This window comes from Mus caroli, chromosome 2 (assembly GCF_900094665.2).
Source record: "Mus caroli chromosome 2, CAROLI_EIJ_v1.1, whole genome shotgun sequence".
Lineage (NCBI taxonomy): Eukaryota > Metazoa > Chordata > Mammalia > Rodentia > Muridae > Mus > Mus caroli.
This window is the reverse complement of record NC_034571.1, coordinates 14,539,877-14,557,921: the sequence shown is the minus strand read 5'-3', so window position 1 is coordinate 14,557,921 and position 18,045 is coordinate 14,539,877. Positions and strand designations below refer to the sequence as shown.

The window sequence follows — 18,045 nt, the reverse complement described above, 5'->3', positions numbered from 1 at the left end:
AGCATACTGTAATCCCAGATCGCTGGAGGCAGACATCCTAGCACCTTGAAGGCTCAGAAAGTGAGGGCTGGAGATGGACAGCTGCTCAGTGTTAGGGCATATGCCTAGAATGTACAAGGCTTTTCAGATTGAGCTCTCCATACACAAAGAACATTTTCTTAATTAGTAATTGAGAGAGGAAGGCGAGGACCACCATGGTTAGTAACCACCCTGGGCCGGTGTTCCTGAGCTCTATCAGAAAGCAACCATGAGGAACAAGCCAGTAAGCAGCGAGCCTCCATTGATCTCTATCAGTGGTGGTGCACAGCTATAATCCCTGCACTTGTGAAGCAGAGGCCAGCAAACCTCTAAGTTCAAGACTATTCTGATATAAAGAACAAGTTTGAGGATTGTAAAGACTTCACAAAGAAACCGTATCTTGAAAGCCAAAAAGGTTCAAACAAATATTAAACCAGGCAGGCATTGCAGCACACACCTGTTGTCATCACTCAGGTGGCAATCAAGAATACTGCCACAAATTCAGGGTTAACCTAGTAAAGTCAACAGAAGGAGTTCTAAACAATGAAGACTTCAAAAAATAGCTAATAATAGAAATAATGATTATGATGAAGATTGGATAAGGGGCTAGGCTTTAATCCCAGCACTCATGAGGCAGAGGCAGGCAAATCCTCAGGCCACAGAGTGAATCCCAGAACAGCCAGAGCTACACAGAGAAACCTTTGGGGTTATCTTCAAACAAGGATTTAACTCATTGGCTAAACACTTACTGAGACCTTGGGATTCAATCCCTAGGCACTACCAAATAAATGTATGTATGAATGAATGAACTTTTTTATAATAATAAAAAAAATCCTCCAGCATTCAAAAAAATGTTTAAATATTTATCCAAATTAAAAAACAAACAAACAAATAAAGTAAGTGTCTCAGCTCCATATTCCCAACATTCTCAATGCTAAATAAAAGGCTCATGACTTCAGAGCTGGTCTAGAATACCTGTCAAGAGCTAGCTCAAGCCGGGCAGTGGTAGCGCACACCTTTAGTCCCAGCACTTGGGGAGGCAGGTAGATTTCTGAGTTCAAGGCCAGCCTGGTCTACAGAGTGACGTGGAAAGCCTTCTGAGATACCACTTGGCAGGAGTCCGACATTGGCCATGACTAAGTAAGCTCAGGCAGGAGTCTGACATCAGGGCATAATAAGGAAGTAAGTTTGGCAAGAATCTAACTTTAGGCTGTAATAGGGAAGTAGGGTAAGGCAGGAATTTTAGTCTTAGGGTGAAACAAAAGAAGTAGGCTTCAGGCAAAGATTTTGGGCTTGGACAAGGAAGTGGGCTCAAGTATTTTGGTCATTATGACAAGCCCTTTTAAATGACTGTCATGGGACTTCGCTTGTTGCTTTGTTAGTTCATTAGTTCATTATACTGCTTGCCCAAAATACTTGCATGTAATTAAAATGGTATAAAAAGTGGATTGGAAAATTAAATTTGCCTTCAGTCTCAGAATTGACTGGGGTCACCCTGCAGCATTGTCTAATTGTTTCTTTCTTCTCAATCCTTACTCCTGTGCTAGAGGACCCGTTGACTAGTCAACGGGCTTGGCCAGGTGGAGCCTAACATGGGGCTTGAACCCACGACCCTGAGATTAAGAGTCTTGTGCTCTACCGACTGAGCTAATCCCCCCAAACATGCATAAGCTAATTGTTTCCAATCTGCCTCGGTAGACAGGCCATGGTGAATGGAGCAGTAGGTCCATACTGAGCACAGGCAGTTGCTTAAAAGGAATGGGGGAGTATGGTATCTAACTGCATTCCCCTCTCGATCCTGCGCTTCAAAGCGTATCCTTGTATATCTTCCCCTCATTCTGAGGCCTGTTTCAGACCTGCCTGAAGGGGTGATAAAAGAGTAACACTAGGATTTAAAGTGAGAGTTCTGGTGAGGTACATCTTGGCAGGAGTCTGACAATGGCCAAGGACAAGCAAATGGGCTTCAGACAGAGCGAGTTCCAGGACAGTCAGGGCTACACAGAGAAACCCTGTCTCGAAAAACTCAAAAAAAACAAATAAACAAACAAATAAGAGCTAGCTCAAAACAAAGGATGGATCTGGACAGATAGCTCAGTGGTTCAGAACAGTGGCTGCTCTTTCAGAGGTACTGAGTTCAGTTCCAGCAACCACATGATGGCTCACAAACCATCTATAATGGAATCTGATGCCCTCTTCTGGTGTGCATGAAGACAGGACACTCATGCGTATAAAATAAATAAATCTTTAAAATGAAAAAAGAAGAGGAAAGGGAGGAAAGACAGAGCAAGAATATATTTGTAAGAAGGGGGGAAAAGGGGGTGGGGAAGCACCATTCACACCCCCAAAAAAGTTACCAGAAGAAAAAAATTCGTGTTTATAAATTTTCCCATCCTAGCTTTCAAGATAAAGGGAGCAAAATATGGATTGTGGAACTTAAACAATGACAAAAATTAGAAAATCCAGCCATTAAAGAGCAGTGTTCTAATAAATGACACACCTACAACCTTCCTACTACACATATGTTAAGCCGCTCTATTTTTATTCTAAAATATTATCTGTTAAAGGCAGATAATATATATGCATATGTATTATTAACTTTCCTGGGCATTGGGCTAGAAAGAGGTAGGTGCTAGAGCATATGTTTATATGTGTGAGACCATTGGTTTAAATCTCAGTACACACACACACACACACAGAGAAAATGAGAGACAAGGATGGAGGGAGGGAAGGAAGGAGGGAGGGGGAAAGAGAGAGAATCTAAAGAATATAACAGCATATTTAAGATCACCAAATTTTTAAAATACCCAACTTTCATTTTCCACTTGAACCTGAACAAATTACTATTTATTTCACTCACATTTCCTCTTCAATTAAAAAAAAAAAAAAGCCAGGCATGGTGGCGCACGCCTTTAATCCCAGCACTTGGGAGGCAGAGGCAGGTGGATTTCTGAGTTCGAGGCCAGCCCGGTCTACAAAGTGAGTTCCAGATCAGCCAGGGCTACAGAGAAACCCTGTCTCGAGGAAAAAAAAAAAAAAAAAGAGGTACTACAGGAAAAGTGAGAATGATGGCACATATCTATACCCCAGCATTTCAGCATTTGAGAAATCCATGACCCTGGGCTACACAGCCAGGGATACTAATTCTCAGAAAGAGGGAGAGAGAGGGGGGAAGGGAAGGGAAGGGAAGGGAAGGGAAGGGAAGGGACAAGGCTTAAGATGCTCAACAGAAGAGCTGGTTTGGCAGTTAGGAGCACTTGTTACTCTTGTTTTTGTACAGGATATGAGCTCCATTGCTAACACCCAAAATATAATACTCTCCTCTGACTTCTATGGGCACCAGACACATATACAATGCAGACAGACATGCAGGCAAAACACTTATAAACACACAAAGCAATAATGTAACTATTTTAAAAGACGCCCAGTGTGTATGCGTAAATAAATAAATAAACAGTGCCTGTGTATCTCATGGTCAGCACAGTCCTGTTAAAATATGGGAGTGAAGAGCTGGCTTAGAGATTCAGAACACTTGTTACTCTTGCCAAGGACTAGGGTTGAATTCCCAACACCCACACGGATGTTCACCACTTCTTCAGACACCAGGCATTACAGGTGATGCAAAGACATACATGCAGGCAAAACATACATACACACAAAATAAATTATTAATAAAAACTTTTATTAAATTAAAATAAAATGTAAAAAAGACTGATCGGGAGGCAGAGGCAGGCGGATTTCTGAGTTCGAGACCAGCCTGGTCTACAAAGTGAGCTCCAGGACAGCCAGAGCTATAAAGAGAAACCCTGTCTCGAAAAACCAAAAAAAAAAAAGAAGACTGAAGCAATGCACTCATTGACATAGCACCTAGATGAGTGCTATGCTATTTTGCAGGCAAGGAAATGAGGCTTAGGCAACACTAAGAAACCTGACAATAATTATATCTATTTCACTGACTCCAATAGGTTGAAATACAGGTTACCTTCCCATGATATCCCAAAAATAATAACCCTACACAATTAATGAAATAAGAGCTCTTTTAAATTTTTACTATAAGGAACTAGGTAGAGTAGCTCAGTACACACTGCTTACTGTGCACAAGGACTTGGATTCAATATGGAACTAAAACTCTAACCTGAGGCTTTAGGAAATAACTAAAAGAAAACAGAAACTTTTTTTAAATTTATTTTTCAGGTATTTTACCTACGTGCTCATATGTGTAATGAGAATTCTGGAACTTTGATTTCTTTAAAAAACACACACAGAGAAGTATGATAAGAATGTTTTCATTTTAATCCCAGGTGTGGAGTTATGAGGCTGCTTCACAGAAGCTGACTATGATTTGCCTAGCGCTCTAGCACAGGCCTGCTTTTGCCAGCTGCAAATAGTTTCTGAAACTGAACTGTGTGGTATTTGAAAATCTGGAAATTTTTCAGATGCTAAGGCCCTGAGAGGTAGATTTGATAGTTGATGGTCATTTCAGGAGGGTAGGTTAAAGTTTGTAGTCGTGCTCAAAGAAGAAACAAGAAAAAAATTAATTATAGATCGATATCTATCTATCTCTCTCCCTCTCTCCCCCCACTATCCTTTTTTCTCTCTTATCTAGTGATAAGGGGTGAAACCAAGGGAATAAAGAGTGGAAAAAAGAAGAACTCACCCTTGTGTATCAAAGTCCAGCTACACACTTGTATCCCTGGTACCCACAGAGGTCAGAAAAGAATGTCAGGGAATTGAAACTAGGTTCTGTGTAAGAACAAGTGCTCTTAACTGCTAAGCAATCTCCAGCCCCTAGACACCATTTTTGTGAGTACCATCTAAAGGGTAGAAGGTATGGCATTTTCCCTGGGATGGCATTTTACAGTAATCCCAGCACTCAGGAGACAGAGGCAGATGATGTGCACAAGAAGATCCAGGCCAGACAGAGAGGGGCACATAGAGAGGCCCCATCTCAGAAAAACAAAAAACGTACCATTAGCTTCCTTTTTTCTTTTCTTTGGGGGAAGATGGGGTGCTGGAGTCAATACCAGGGCTTCATACTACCTATACAAGCAAGCAGTCTACGGCTGAGCTGTGTCCCTGGAGCTCCTTTACTTTTAGTGAAAATGCACAAAGATAGAAAAAATATTTTTGCCCTACACTAATACTTAACAATGGGAAACAATTGGTATTTTTGGGACAGGAATAGCAATCCTGTTTCTTCCTAGGAAATAAGAGTGAGGGACAAAGAAGACACTAGGAGCAATAACGTCAAGAGTGGCAAAGTGTATGGCATGGACACATATAAAGAAAATAATGAACAGTGCAGAGCTGGGTCACAGTAAGTACTGATGCAAGTTTGAGGCTAGCTTAGTCTACACACGGGGTCAGGAAAGAATCAACAGCCAAAACTGTGCTTCCCTTAGGAGCAGAACATTGAGAAATAAACTGGATAGAGAAGAAAGAAGTATACCCACAATTGTAAGGCTTAGGGTACTGAGAACTGAATCCAGGAATTCACACATGTAATGATAAGGAAACACTACCATATCCCTAGACCTTAAGGGAAAAAACATTTTTGTCTGTTTAATTTTTTTAGACACTGTCACACTACAAAGATATAAAACTTTGGGGGGGGGGGGACGACTAAGTGAGATGGCTCTTCAGTTACTAGCACATGCTGCCCCTGCAGATCCGTATTCCCTTCCCAGCACCCAGATCAAATAAGTCATACTGCCTGTTCCAGGAGCTGAACTCCATAGACACCTGCATTCACAGTCAGATACACATTCCAACGTACAAAATGTAAACAATGTAACTAAATAAAGCTATTGCAATAATCTAGACCAAGAAAAAGCATCAAGGCTTAGATCCTCACAACAGTGACAGCAGAAGTAGAAAAACTAACAATCTTAAATTCCCTGTGAATGAGATAAGCAAACAATAAGAAAAGCAATCTTGTAGCTTAACCTTTGTAATAAGAAAATAATCCCAAAAGGAATCCAAAGGGGCAACTGAAACACAAACACCTGAGGTAAAAACAAAACAGCAACCTGAGGAAACCATGAAGAAACTTGAATGATCTTTAACACTACACTTTTGTAGTGTTAATTGGTTGGTTGATTTGGCTTTGGGGGGATATTTTTGAGATCAGGTCTCATGTATCATGAAGGCTGGGCTTAATCTTCTAATCTTCCTGCTTCCACCTCCCAAGTGCTAGGATTATTAATGTACAGCTCCACACCTAGCTTGGCACAATGGTTTAAATGTCAAAAATAGAATCAAAAGAGGGAGGAAAAAAATTAGATCTGGTCACTGAAATAACAGCAAAATTACCTGTGCAAGATTCAAGCCAAATAGAATAGTTTGAAGGGTAAATGAACGTGTCTATTATACTCTTATGTTTAGGCTTAATGTTTTCGGATAAGTACGTAAGCCAGTACACGGTGACGGATCTATATATAATAAAATGTATTAAAAGCCAGAATGATAGATGTCTACTTTTTATCTGTTCAGTTTTCACTTTCTTCAAACAGGGCCCACCCACCTGCATCAGGGGACTGCTCTTACCCCTGACTCCAACTATGTAGTTCTAGTGAGGGTTGCAATTCATAGAACCCTCCCCACTCCAGCCAGAGGGATGATGGGTACATGATCCAAGACAGGTCAATCAGAGTCCTTCTCAGGATTCTTCAAAAGAGCCCCTTTTCCTGGTAGAAGGGGCTGGGAAGATGAAAGCCAAGAGCTGCCAGCAGTCATGGTTCCAGCCTCATGTAGTAGAGAGTCTGTAGTATAAGAGAATGAAATCAACATGCAGAGAAAGAGATAAGAGGTGAAGTCCTAACCCCAATGGAAGGAGGAAGAGAAAACAAATATACTAACAGTAAGATTTATTTGGCTGATGTAACTAAAGACCAGATTTTACTCTGGGCTACATAGTAGCTAGGACAAAAGAAAAAACGAAGTGTTTCATGTATCTAAAAGGAGGAAAATTTCCCAAATCCCCATTGGTGATCCGTTTTGTTGTTGTTGTTGTTGTTGTTGTTTTGTTTTGTTTTTTTCTGCTGCTAAGCAACCAAAGAATTTATTATTCAGGGAATTTTATGTAATAGTCACCAAAGGACAGACAATAGGGTTAGTGGAGAGTGCCCACGATGAAAGTGTGAACAGCAAAAGCAGATTTCAAATGCTATCATTTGTAATGACAAGTAGTTATTTCTCAACCACTAAGCTAAGAGAATATGGCAAAGTATTCATATCAACTACTGTTTATTCGTCTATGAAGTTTACCAATGAAGGGAGAAAGATCAATGGTGAACATGTGAAAGAAAGTAAAACCAGAGGGAAGATTCCAAATCATTTGTTAGTGGAACCAAAAAAAATCAAGTAGAAAAGGACAAACAGAAGATAGACGCCATCAGTTACTAAATTCTAAAGGGAGAGCTTACAAGAAAAGCCTGACATGGTATCATATGCCTGCAATATCAGCACTCAGGGGGTTGAGGCAAAATGTCAAGTATCTATTGACTGATAGTGAGATTAAAAAGGGCATGAAGCCGCAACTATCAAACTTAATGGACATTACGAGGGAAAGACAGCCAGGTAGTAAAGGACTGCAAAGGAGAGTGCTGTGCAGGCACTGGGCTCCACTATCACCAAAACAAAACCTACGGACTGCACAAAGGGTACCTAAGTCCTAAACTAATTCACCATGTATTGCATAGTTTGGAAAATAGGAGATAATCTAGATGCCAATCAACACAAGATGGAGTGATTCATGTGTCCAGCAATAGGCCATGAATATAGGATAGGGTTTTCTAAAAGTAACCAAATCAACCCACCTCTCCATGACACAATACCAGGTAACTATCTCTCTCCTGTTCTGAGAAAGTGCAATGATGAATTGTCTGGTGATAGTAAACCAAAAGAAATCTAGGCAGGTACCAGGAATGGTGACACACACCTATAATACCAGCACTGGCAAAACAGACACAGTTCAAGACCAGCCTTATCTATATAACAACTTAAAGCCAGCAAGTATTATATACTGCACGAACCTGTCTTTTATAAAAGAAAAGGAAGGTAAATCTAGAACACTAAAGCCAGCTGAGACTAAGGGATAGTGAGAGCACATTAAAAATGAAGATCTAAATGCAATGTTTAATCCTGCACAGCCCAATTTCAGCAGCACCTGGCTTCAACAGACTGACTGAGAAATAAATCTTGAATTTGAAATGATGGCTTTGAGTCAAAATTATAAATAATTTCTGTAAAACTACAAAATAGACACTACAAAAGGAAAGATTCCTAGGAAGAAAACAATTATTTCAGAAAACCAAAACAAATCAAAACCTCAACGACAAATGGAAGAATTAAAGTAAGGTATCACTTGGAAATAACAAAAGAAAAAAAAAAATGAAAGCAAAATACAAAACACTGAATAAATACAAGGAAGCCCAAGGCCCAAATGCAAAAGCATACAAAAAAAAGAAAAAAAAATCAAACAATGACTATAAAAATGAGCAAATTACTAAAGAAATGATCCAAAAGCATTTTCTCTGACCTCAATTCAGATTTCCTAATAAGAGTCATCAACTTGAGTGTGTGCCAGGCCGGCAAGCACTGGTCAACGCCTTTAATCCCAGCGAGGAGAGCAGTGGTACACTTGAAACCATCTGGGAGGCAAAGGCAGGTAGATGGAGGCCAGCCTGGTGTACAGGAGGTCCATGGCAGCCAGGGCTACCTATATAAAGACATCCTGTCTCAAATAATCAATAAAAAAAAGTAAATTATCAAAAGGAACCTGGGTAAGAAAAAAATATTGAAGTCCTGTCTAGATATGTGACTCAGTGATAGAGAACATTCCTAAAAGGAGGGAGACCCTGAGCTCAGCCTCTCTCTAGCACTCAGGGGAGGGGACACTAAACAAGTGGTGCATGACTATAATAACAGCACTTGAGAATGGAGGCAAGATGGCCTCCAAATACAAGGCCAGTCTAAGCGATATGGTGAGTTCCAAGTAAACACGGGATACAGGGTGAGACAAAAGGGGGCAGGATCAAAGGGAAGGAAGAAGGTGAGAGCAAGAGAAAGGAGAAAGAGAAAAGGAAGAAAGGAAGAAAAGAGGAATGGGAGAGAGGGGAGAGAGATAAATGTAAAAGAACACATTCAGTGGCAAAGCATGGGTTTAATATACATAAGATCCTGGGGTTCACTCTCCAGTAACACACACATACAAAGGGCAGACCCGAACAATAGAAAGGAGAGAAAAAAGAAAACATTAAAAACAAAACTCAATCCATAGACTACCATGTGGAATGACCCTGTAGAATTTTTTTTTTTGTCTTTGAGAAATGGTCTCTATATGTGTCCCTGGCTGTCCTGGAGCTCATCAAGTTCCTCCTGTCTCTGCTTCCTCTGCTAGGATTGAAATTGTGGGCCACCACGCCCAGCCAAACTGTATGGAATCATAAGAGGAAGCAACTAAAAGATATAAAAAGATTTAGCCTTGGGTTTTTAAAGGGAATCTCTTTTTTTTTTTTTTAATTTAGGGTTATAGAAATGGCTCTAAGAACAATGGCGCTTGCTAGCAATCCTGATGACCTGAGTTTGAATGCAGGGACCAGCAGGGACCAACATAAAAAGGGGTTTGTAAACATGGAGTTGAGGGCTAGAGAGATAGCTCAACAAGTGGTTAAGAACACTGGCTGCTCTTCCAGAGGTCCTGAGTTCAGTGTCCCAGCAACCACATGATGGCTCACAACCATCTGTAATGGGATCCTTCGCCCTTTTCTGGTGTGTCTGATATCAGCAATAGTGTACTCACATATATAAAATAAATCTTTTTTTTTAAAAAAAGGAGTTGAAAAAAAATTTTTTAAGATTTATTTATTATATGTAAATACACTATACATACACCAGAATAGAGCATCAGATCTCATTACAGATGGCTGTGAGCCACCACGCGGTTGCTGGGAATTGAACTCAGGACCTCTGGAAGAGCAGCCATCTCTCCAGCCCGAAAAAAAAAATTTTATTAAACTGTAAAAAAGCTGGCCTAAAAGGAGCTGGAGAGATGGCTAAGCAGTTAAGAGCACTGACTGCTCTTGCAGAAGACCTAGGTTCACTTCCCAGCACCCACGTGGCAGCTTATAACAGCCTGTAACTCCAGTTTCAGGGGAAGATCTGCTTTCTTCTGACCTGAACACACGTGGTACATATGAACTCATGCAAACACACACAAACACTAAAAGTCTTAAAAAATAAATAAATAAATAAATCCCTTCAGGCAAAATGTGACAGCCTTATTGCAACCCCAAATCCATTGCTTCCTTTCTACTAACAGAACCCTGGTTTTATTCAACTCATCAAATGGGCTCAACTTGAAGAGTCCAATCTGGAGGCTTACTAATAGGCAGCATATTAAAGGATAGCACAGTATGTGGAGGAAAGCGAGAAAAGGATATACCTTACTTGGGACACGTCCCACATTAGCACCTTATCGGTGGTTCCTTTTTCCTTAAAACTTTTGTTATTTTCGGTTTGTTTCAGAGAGGATTACTTTAGCAACTTGGGGTGTCCTGAACTTATTACTGACATGAGCCACCACCACTCCTTCACAAGCCACCTGTGGAGCTACCAATGCCTATGGAGGCTATAAGAGGGTGAGATATCCTCAAACTGGAATTACAGGTTATTGTGGATGCTGGGAACAAAGCCAAGACCTCTACAAAAACAAAATACACTCTTAACCACTAAGCCACTTCTCCAACCCCAAACAACTTTGTTTTCTGAGACACAGTCTCCTGTAGCCAACATGGAAGGGGGTGGGGGGCGTACCCACATGGCAGCTCACAACAGTCTGAAACTACAGTTCCAGAGGACACAATGCTGTCTTCTGGCCTCCATGGGCACTTTACATACATGGTATACAGACATAAATGCACTCAGATTTTTCAAACACAAAATAAGTCTTTTTAAAGAAAAAAGACAAAAAGTCAGATGTGGTGATGCATGCTTTAATCACAGCACTCAGGAGGCCCAGGCTGTAAGTTCACAGTTAATACAAGTGCTAGACCAGCCAAGGATACAGTGAGACCCTGTCTCACAAAACAAAACAAAAAAATAAAAGTTAAAAATAACCTGAGAAACTTTTACTATTCCTACAAAATAATAAGATACTATAAAAGAAATTACATACTGAAAACTACTAAAATCCATCTTCTCAAAAGTAGGAAAAACAGTGTTCTACAGATGGTTATGGTAGGAAACTAATTCACTAAATGTAAGAATAAATATGAAGAAAGCCAGCTTCCATAATATAACCACAAAAAATAAAAGACATGAAAAATTAAAGTCTCATACACCTAAATCAGTTACAGAAAAAAAAATGTAATGAGGTAACAATATTTGAAGACATAAAAAAGATAGAACTTGCAGGGGGGAGGGTATAGGGGACTTTTGGGATAGCACTTGAAATGTAAATCAAGTAAACTTAATAAAAAATTGGGGGGAAAATAGATAGGATTTTTTCCTTTTTGAATTCAGGGTCTCACTCTGTAACCCAAGGAACTCCCTATGCAGTGCCACTAGACCTCAACACACCTGCCTCAGCCTCCAGTGGGCTGAGATTACAAATATCAGCCATCGGTCACCTCTGAAACCATGCTCCCCTCAAAGGAAAAAGGAAGGCCAAGCCTTGAAAAAAACAGGCTGCCACTGAAGACAAACTCAAGTGAAACCTTACCTCCAGCTAAACAGCTACTATCCTAGAATCCAAACGAATACACAAAACAAAATAATGAAATGCTTAAATACAAAAACACTAATAGAGCCTTCTTATTACAATAACCCTAAACACACACACACCAAATTAAACTTAATTCAATTAACTTCAAATTAAAGGCAAACAAGCTAGGAGTATAGCTAAAAGGTCAGACAGTGAGGACCAGGGTTCAATCCCCAGCACAACAGGAGGAACAGAATAAACAAACTACAGCATCACTGTGCCATCACAGCTACTCAGGAAGGTCGAGGTCTCAGGAGCTCAAGCCTCACATGGGCAAGGTTGCACCAAGAGCTCACTGGTAAATAAAGGGTTTGCTTAGTATTGGTAAGTCAGTGGCCTTGAGTGTAATCACCAGCATTTTTCTTAAATCTAATACACAGGCATATACTATTCCTGTAAAATAATACAAATTATACACATACCCTTCAATGTATATGTATGTGTGTGTGTGTACATATATATGTATGTGTGTGTGTATGTGTGTGTGTATACACATACATATATATGATAATGCAAATACTGAACATAGATAACCTAAAAGAGAGTAAGTTAATATGACTTAAGCAGGCAGTGGAGGTACACGCCTTTAATTCCAGCTCTTAGGAGGCAAAAGCAGGAGGATCTCTGTGAGTCTGAGGCCAGCCTGGTCTGCAGAGCTGGTTCTAGGACAGCCAGGGCTACAGAAAGGAAACCTTGTCTCAAGGAAGAAAAAAAAATAAAGAAAATTCTTATACTTTTGATTCCCCACCCCCACCCCCCTTTGGAGGATGCCTAAAACAGGGTCTCAATAATTCAGTGTAGAGAATAAACTTGCAGCCTGGCGTGGTGGCGCACACCTTTAATCCCAGCACTGCAGGCGGATTTCTGAGTTCGAGGCCAGCCTGGTCTACAGAGTGAGTTCCAGGACAGCCAGGGGTATACAGAGAAACCCTGTCTCGAAAAACAAAAAAAAAAAAAAAGAAAAAAAGAAAAAGAGAAAAAGAAAAAGAAAAAGAAAAAGAAAAAGAAAAAGAAAAAGAAAAAGAAAAAGAAAAAGAAACTTGCCTATTAATAACCTATGTTAAGGTCGTAAGAGACGGCTTAATGGCTGTCATGCTCCTATGAAGGACCAGAGTCTGGTTCTCGGCATCCACTGCTTGTGGACGTTGTACATCGTGGTGCGGAGCCTAGTGCGCACCACGATGTACAACGTCCACAAGCAGGTTTTAGAATTTTATAATACTTCCTTGGGTGATGAACAGCAGTATGGAAGTGTAAGCTGAATAAACCCTTTCCTCCCCAACTTGCTTCTTGGTCATGATGTTTGTGCTGGAATAGAAACCCTGACTAAGACAAACATATAATAAAAATGAAAATATAAAATAAATCTATTAACTAATCTACATTAACAGGTACAGGCCTGTCCTACCAACACTTTGGAGGTAGAATGAGAGCATCCTCAGCTGTACAATGAGTTTTCAGTCAACCTAGGCTATGTGAGACCTTGTTTCCTTAGGTAGCTGGGGAGATGCTTGAGTCACCAACAGAAACAGTACTGGTTAAGAACACATACATGTTCTTGTATGTTCACTTCCCAGCACCCACATCATGTAGCTCAAATACCTGCAACTCCAGCCCTAGGCCTCTGCGAAGATTACACATATATTTTATAAAACTTTAGTATTTTTTTAAAAAATATTAAAGAAACTTAAGGTCATTCTCAGTTACATGGCGAGGGAGTTTTGTTTGGATTCTATTGTCTGATTTGGGTCTTTTAGGGTTTTTGTTGTTGCTTGGTGGGTTTGTTTGATTTTTTTTTGGTGTCTTGCAATGGAGTCTCACTCTACAGAGACCAGGCTGTCTCAAACTCGTAGCAATTCCCCATCCCCAGTGTGGGGATTACAGGCATAAGCCACCATATCTGACTGTTTTTCCTTTTTCCTTTTTGAAACATCTGCATCTGCCCAAGCCACCTTCCAACTCAAAATCCTCCCCCACCTCTAGAACGCAGGAACATTCTACAAAATCAAATCAATTTTCACCATGATAAAAATACCAGGTCTTTTTTCCTTCCTATCTTACATTTCTTCTTGTTTCTTACTGTTTTGTCTCTGTGTGTTTGTAGGCATGACTTGGTGTGAGCAGGAACGTCAGAGAACATCCTGTTCCCTCCTCCCAACATGTGCCTTCCCAAGTTGGATAACTTAGGTTACCAGCCCTGGTAGCAAGCCTGCTTACCCACTGAGCCATCTGACAGGCCCTATATTTAGTTTTCATTTGCTCTCTTCTACTTATTCTTCTTCTATTATTCTATTCTATTTATCTAAAGAAGTAACTTTGGGGAAATTGTGGGGTTTTCTGCAATTACACATAGGCCTTACACTAGTGAAGCACATTCTACAACACAGAGCTACAGTCCCTGCCTTATTATTCATGGCAGAACCATTCCAGAGTAATTGATGTTGAAATCACTGAGTCACCTATTATTCTTTCTTTTAAGATGCTCTCTGTGGATCCCTATGCCCTTCTTTTAAAGTCCTACAAATGATACTATCGTCATTTATCTTTTCAGTTCTAGTGTTATCTTTAAAATGCATTATACACACTAACAAAAACAATTTTCTGAACATGTTGCTTTCTTTCTGGATCATTATTATTCGGCAACTATCAATATACTGACAGCCACCTCAACTCTTCCTTTTCTGACAAGTGAAGCATCTCTAATCCAGGGTGCCCTAACTACATCTGAGCAACCTGACCTTAAAGGGCACCTCATCTAAGTTAAACGAATTTGAGTCAATATTAGCCACAAGGGTATAAAATTCAGAATGAGATTTCAGGCTCTTAGGTCAGGGGGTACAGGCTGGAAAGACAACTCAAGTATATAAAAGAACTTGCCAAAAAAAAAAAAAAAAAGCCGGGCGTGGTGGCGCACGCCTTTAATCCCAGCACTCGGGAGGCAGAGGCAGAGGCAGAGGCAGGCAGATTTCTGAGTTCGAGGCCAGCCTGGTCTACAGAGTGAGTTCCAGGACAGCCAGGGCTACACAGAGAAACCCTGTCTCAAAAAAACAAAAAAACAAAAAAAAAAAAAAGAACTTGCCAGCAGTACCACACATCAACTCTGATGACCTAAGTTCAGAAAAGGCAGACTCAGTAGTGCAAGTACCTGTGTGCCTAGACTCAGTAGTGCAAGTACCTGTNTGCCTAGACTCAGTAGTGCAAGTACCTGTNTGCCTAGACTCAGTAGTGCAAGTACCTGTGTGCCTAGACTCAGTAGTGCAAGTACCTGTATGCCTAGACTCAGTAGTGCAAGTACCTGTGTGCCTAGACTCAGTAGTACAAGTACCTGTGTGCCTAGCAGCCCTCTACAGAGATAGAGAGCTAGAGCTGGGAGTCCACTCATAGGCCAGCTAGCTTGCTTATGCAGAATCAACAGACTCTAAGTCTTTTTTCTTTTATTTTTAGGTTTTTGAGACAGGGTCTATGAAGTCCTGACAATCCTAGAATATGATCTATTACCAGGCTGGCCTCACAGAGGTCCATCCAGCTGCTTTTGCCTCCTGAGTGCTGGAATTAAAGTCATGTGCCACCATGCTCTGCCAAGAACCTGCCTTAAAGAAGACTGACATCCAATGGCTGTCCTCAAAACCACACTCTTTTACACACACACATATTTATTCACACCTCCCTCCCTACCAGCTCTAACACACACGTCTGTTTTATAGAATATCCAAAAGATTTTTGTTGTTGTTTTTTTTTTAAGCCATATGCTACCCTAGGTATCGTAGCGCTCACCAATCTCAACAGTTCGAGCCAAGAGTTTGAAGCAAGGACTCCACAGTAGGACCTATCTCAAAAACAGAGACTCGGAGGCCAGAAAAAGGAAAAGAGGACCTGAGATACAGTCAGTCATCCCTCTCCACAGGAGAAGATGTAAGAAGGGAAAAAGAAGCTTGATGGCTGTCCAGATTGCAATTCTAAATACATTTTTCCCTTAAAGCTATAGTTTCCAAATCTACAAAATGAAAACTACCTCGGGAATTTGACAAATAGAGTAACTGGTGTAAAACATTTAGTATACTATCTGGTGCACAGTTAAACACTTGAAGAAGTTAACTACAAACCACTCTGTAGCAGAGAAAATTTTGAAGCAGGCACTACAGAGAAATAGCAGGACCAGTTCAAGTTCCTGACCAAATTCAAGGTCTTGATTCTGTATCCTACAATAAAACACTCTACTTCCATTATACAAGCTTAGAATCCAGCTTCAGTCTCATCACTGTCACTACAGGAAATTTAGAGGAGACTATGCTTTTTTTTAAAATGGATTCCCACCAATTTAAATAAATTAAAATAAAACATGCTCCCAATATTACTACTGTATTTACCTTGACATTTGATCATTCCCATAACATAAAAGAATGAAACCAAACAAGTGGCATTTGAGATGCCCACCACCACATGCCCCAGGGATTCCCTTACTGCATTCCTACCTTGCTGTACTGTCTGTCCTAGCTCTTCTCACCTTTAACACACTGCACCTGTCCCACCTTGGCCTCCTCACTTCACTACAGTGTCTACTGGTAATTCAAGCATAGTTTCATTTCCTTAGAGACCTATTCACTCTAAAAATAATATCCTACCAATGAAAACAAAGTCAAAAAGTAGGCTTTCCATATTTCAAGTCTTAAAAACAATTTTCTTCCCCAGAGAGTCTCTCTTGAAGCCCAGGTTACTCTAAACTAGAACTCACTATGTAGCCAAGAAAGACTTTGAACTTCTGACCCATTTTAATGCACTACTGGGGTGGAACCTCTGACCTGCACGCACAGTAAGCAAGCATTATACCAACTAAACTACAATCCTCAAGTCTTGAAACTTGCATGATTGACTTCATCCTCCATTGGCTAATTAACACTACAATAATGAACTATAATTCTGCTACAATGAATTCTCACACACAATTGACTAAGAATCACTATATAAGCCATAATGTCTATACACCCAGAATCACTGAAGGCAAAAATAAAACTTGTACGTTTGCTATTTGCCTAGGAAGATAAATGTATATTTTCTGCTTTCAGGTCAAACTCTCTAGTCAACACTGAAAGAAATCATCATATCAAGATTGGCTATTCTTTTGTATAACTAATAGAAACTGCATCTTTTTACTGGTATTTCCACTAAGCTTAATTTGTAAGGGGATGAACCTCTTGGAACCAAAAATGAGCCTCCTTCATTTCACAAAAAGTCACCAAAGTGCTAATTAAGGTGACCAGTTGAGTTAAAAGTTTCCTATTGCTTTGTCAAAAACGTTAAGACATTTGAAAAAGAAGAATACTCAAACCAAAGCACAAAATAATAAAAATGATAGTATCTATACCCCTAATGTTTCACACACACACACACACACACACACACACACACTTATTAAACCTAGCAGAAATACCAGCAACCCAGCTCCAGTAAAGAGATCCTGGGTACAGTGCTGAGGACATAATTCAGTGGTATAGTATTTGCCTAGTATGTACAAGGGCCTAAGCTCAACCCTTAGCTCCAAAATTAAATAAACAAAAACTGAATACAATTTCCTATGTCTAGTTTTCCAAGAACCCCACACACACACATACACATACAGACACACACACATACATACACACATACACAAACACACACACTTGTTTTCCAAATTTTACAAAATCAGTTTAAAACTTGAAGTCAGTATTTAATACGTGGCATCCTAAACTACTTAACTATTTTAGTATTTTTTGATAAACAGTCCTTACCACTCTGGCTGCTCTCTCCTGAGATTCACATTTCCTACAAAACCATGGTCCAGTAGGTACTTGAACAATGCCATAGCAAGCTGTTAGGAAACAAAAAGAAAAAAAAGAAAAAAAAGTTTAAATTTGAAAACAAAATATTTATATTTGAAAACTACAGCAAAACAATCTTTATAAACCGATCAACTATCCCTCACACTTTTATTTATGAGCACACTGTAGCTGTCTTCAGACACACCAGAAGAGGGCATCAGATCCCATTACAGATGGTTGTGAGATACCATCTGACTGCTAAGAATTGAACTCAGGGCCCTTGGAAGAGCAGTCGCTCTTAATCATTGAACCATCTCTCCAGCCCCCCCACACACTTTTCAACAACTTGCCTTAAGAAATTATTTTAGAGCCGGGAGTGGTGGCACACGCCTTTAATCCCAGCACTCGGGAGGCAGACGCAGGCGGATTTCTGAGTTCGAGGCCAGCCTGGTCTACAAAGTGAGCTCCAGG

General features: G+C 40.2%; 1 protein-coding gene across 11 annotated transcripts in view; it reads right to left on the bottom strand.

Annotated features, from left to right (window-relative positions):
• The window catches only part of Mllt10 (MLLT10 histone lysine methyltransferase DOT1L cofactor), a 148,775-nt gene that overhangs the window by 123,952 nt on the left and 6,778 nt on the right, over nucleotides 1–18,045 (bottom strand). For 8 of the 11 annotated variants that reach the window (XM_029473556.1, XM_021156842.2, XM_021156840.1 and 5 more), the window contains exon 3: nucleotides 17,545–17,624. In XM_029473556.1, the coding sequence (XP_029329416.1) occupies nucleotides 17,545–17,624 (80 nt within the window). Of the gene's footprint in view, nucleotides 1–6,561; nucleotides 6,745–17,544; nucleotides 17,625–18,045 lie in introns of those variants that run through there. The other 3 variants (XM_029473574.1, XM_029473580.1, XM_029473576.1) reach the window with 2 other exon arrangements.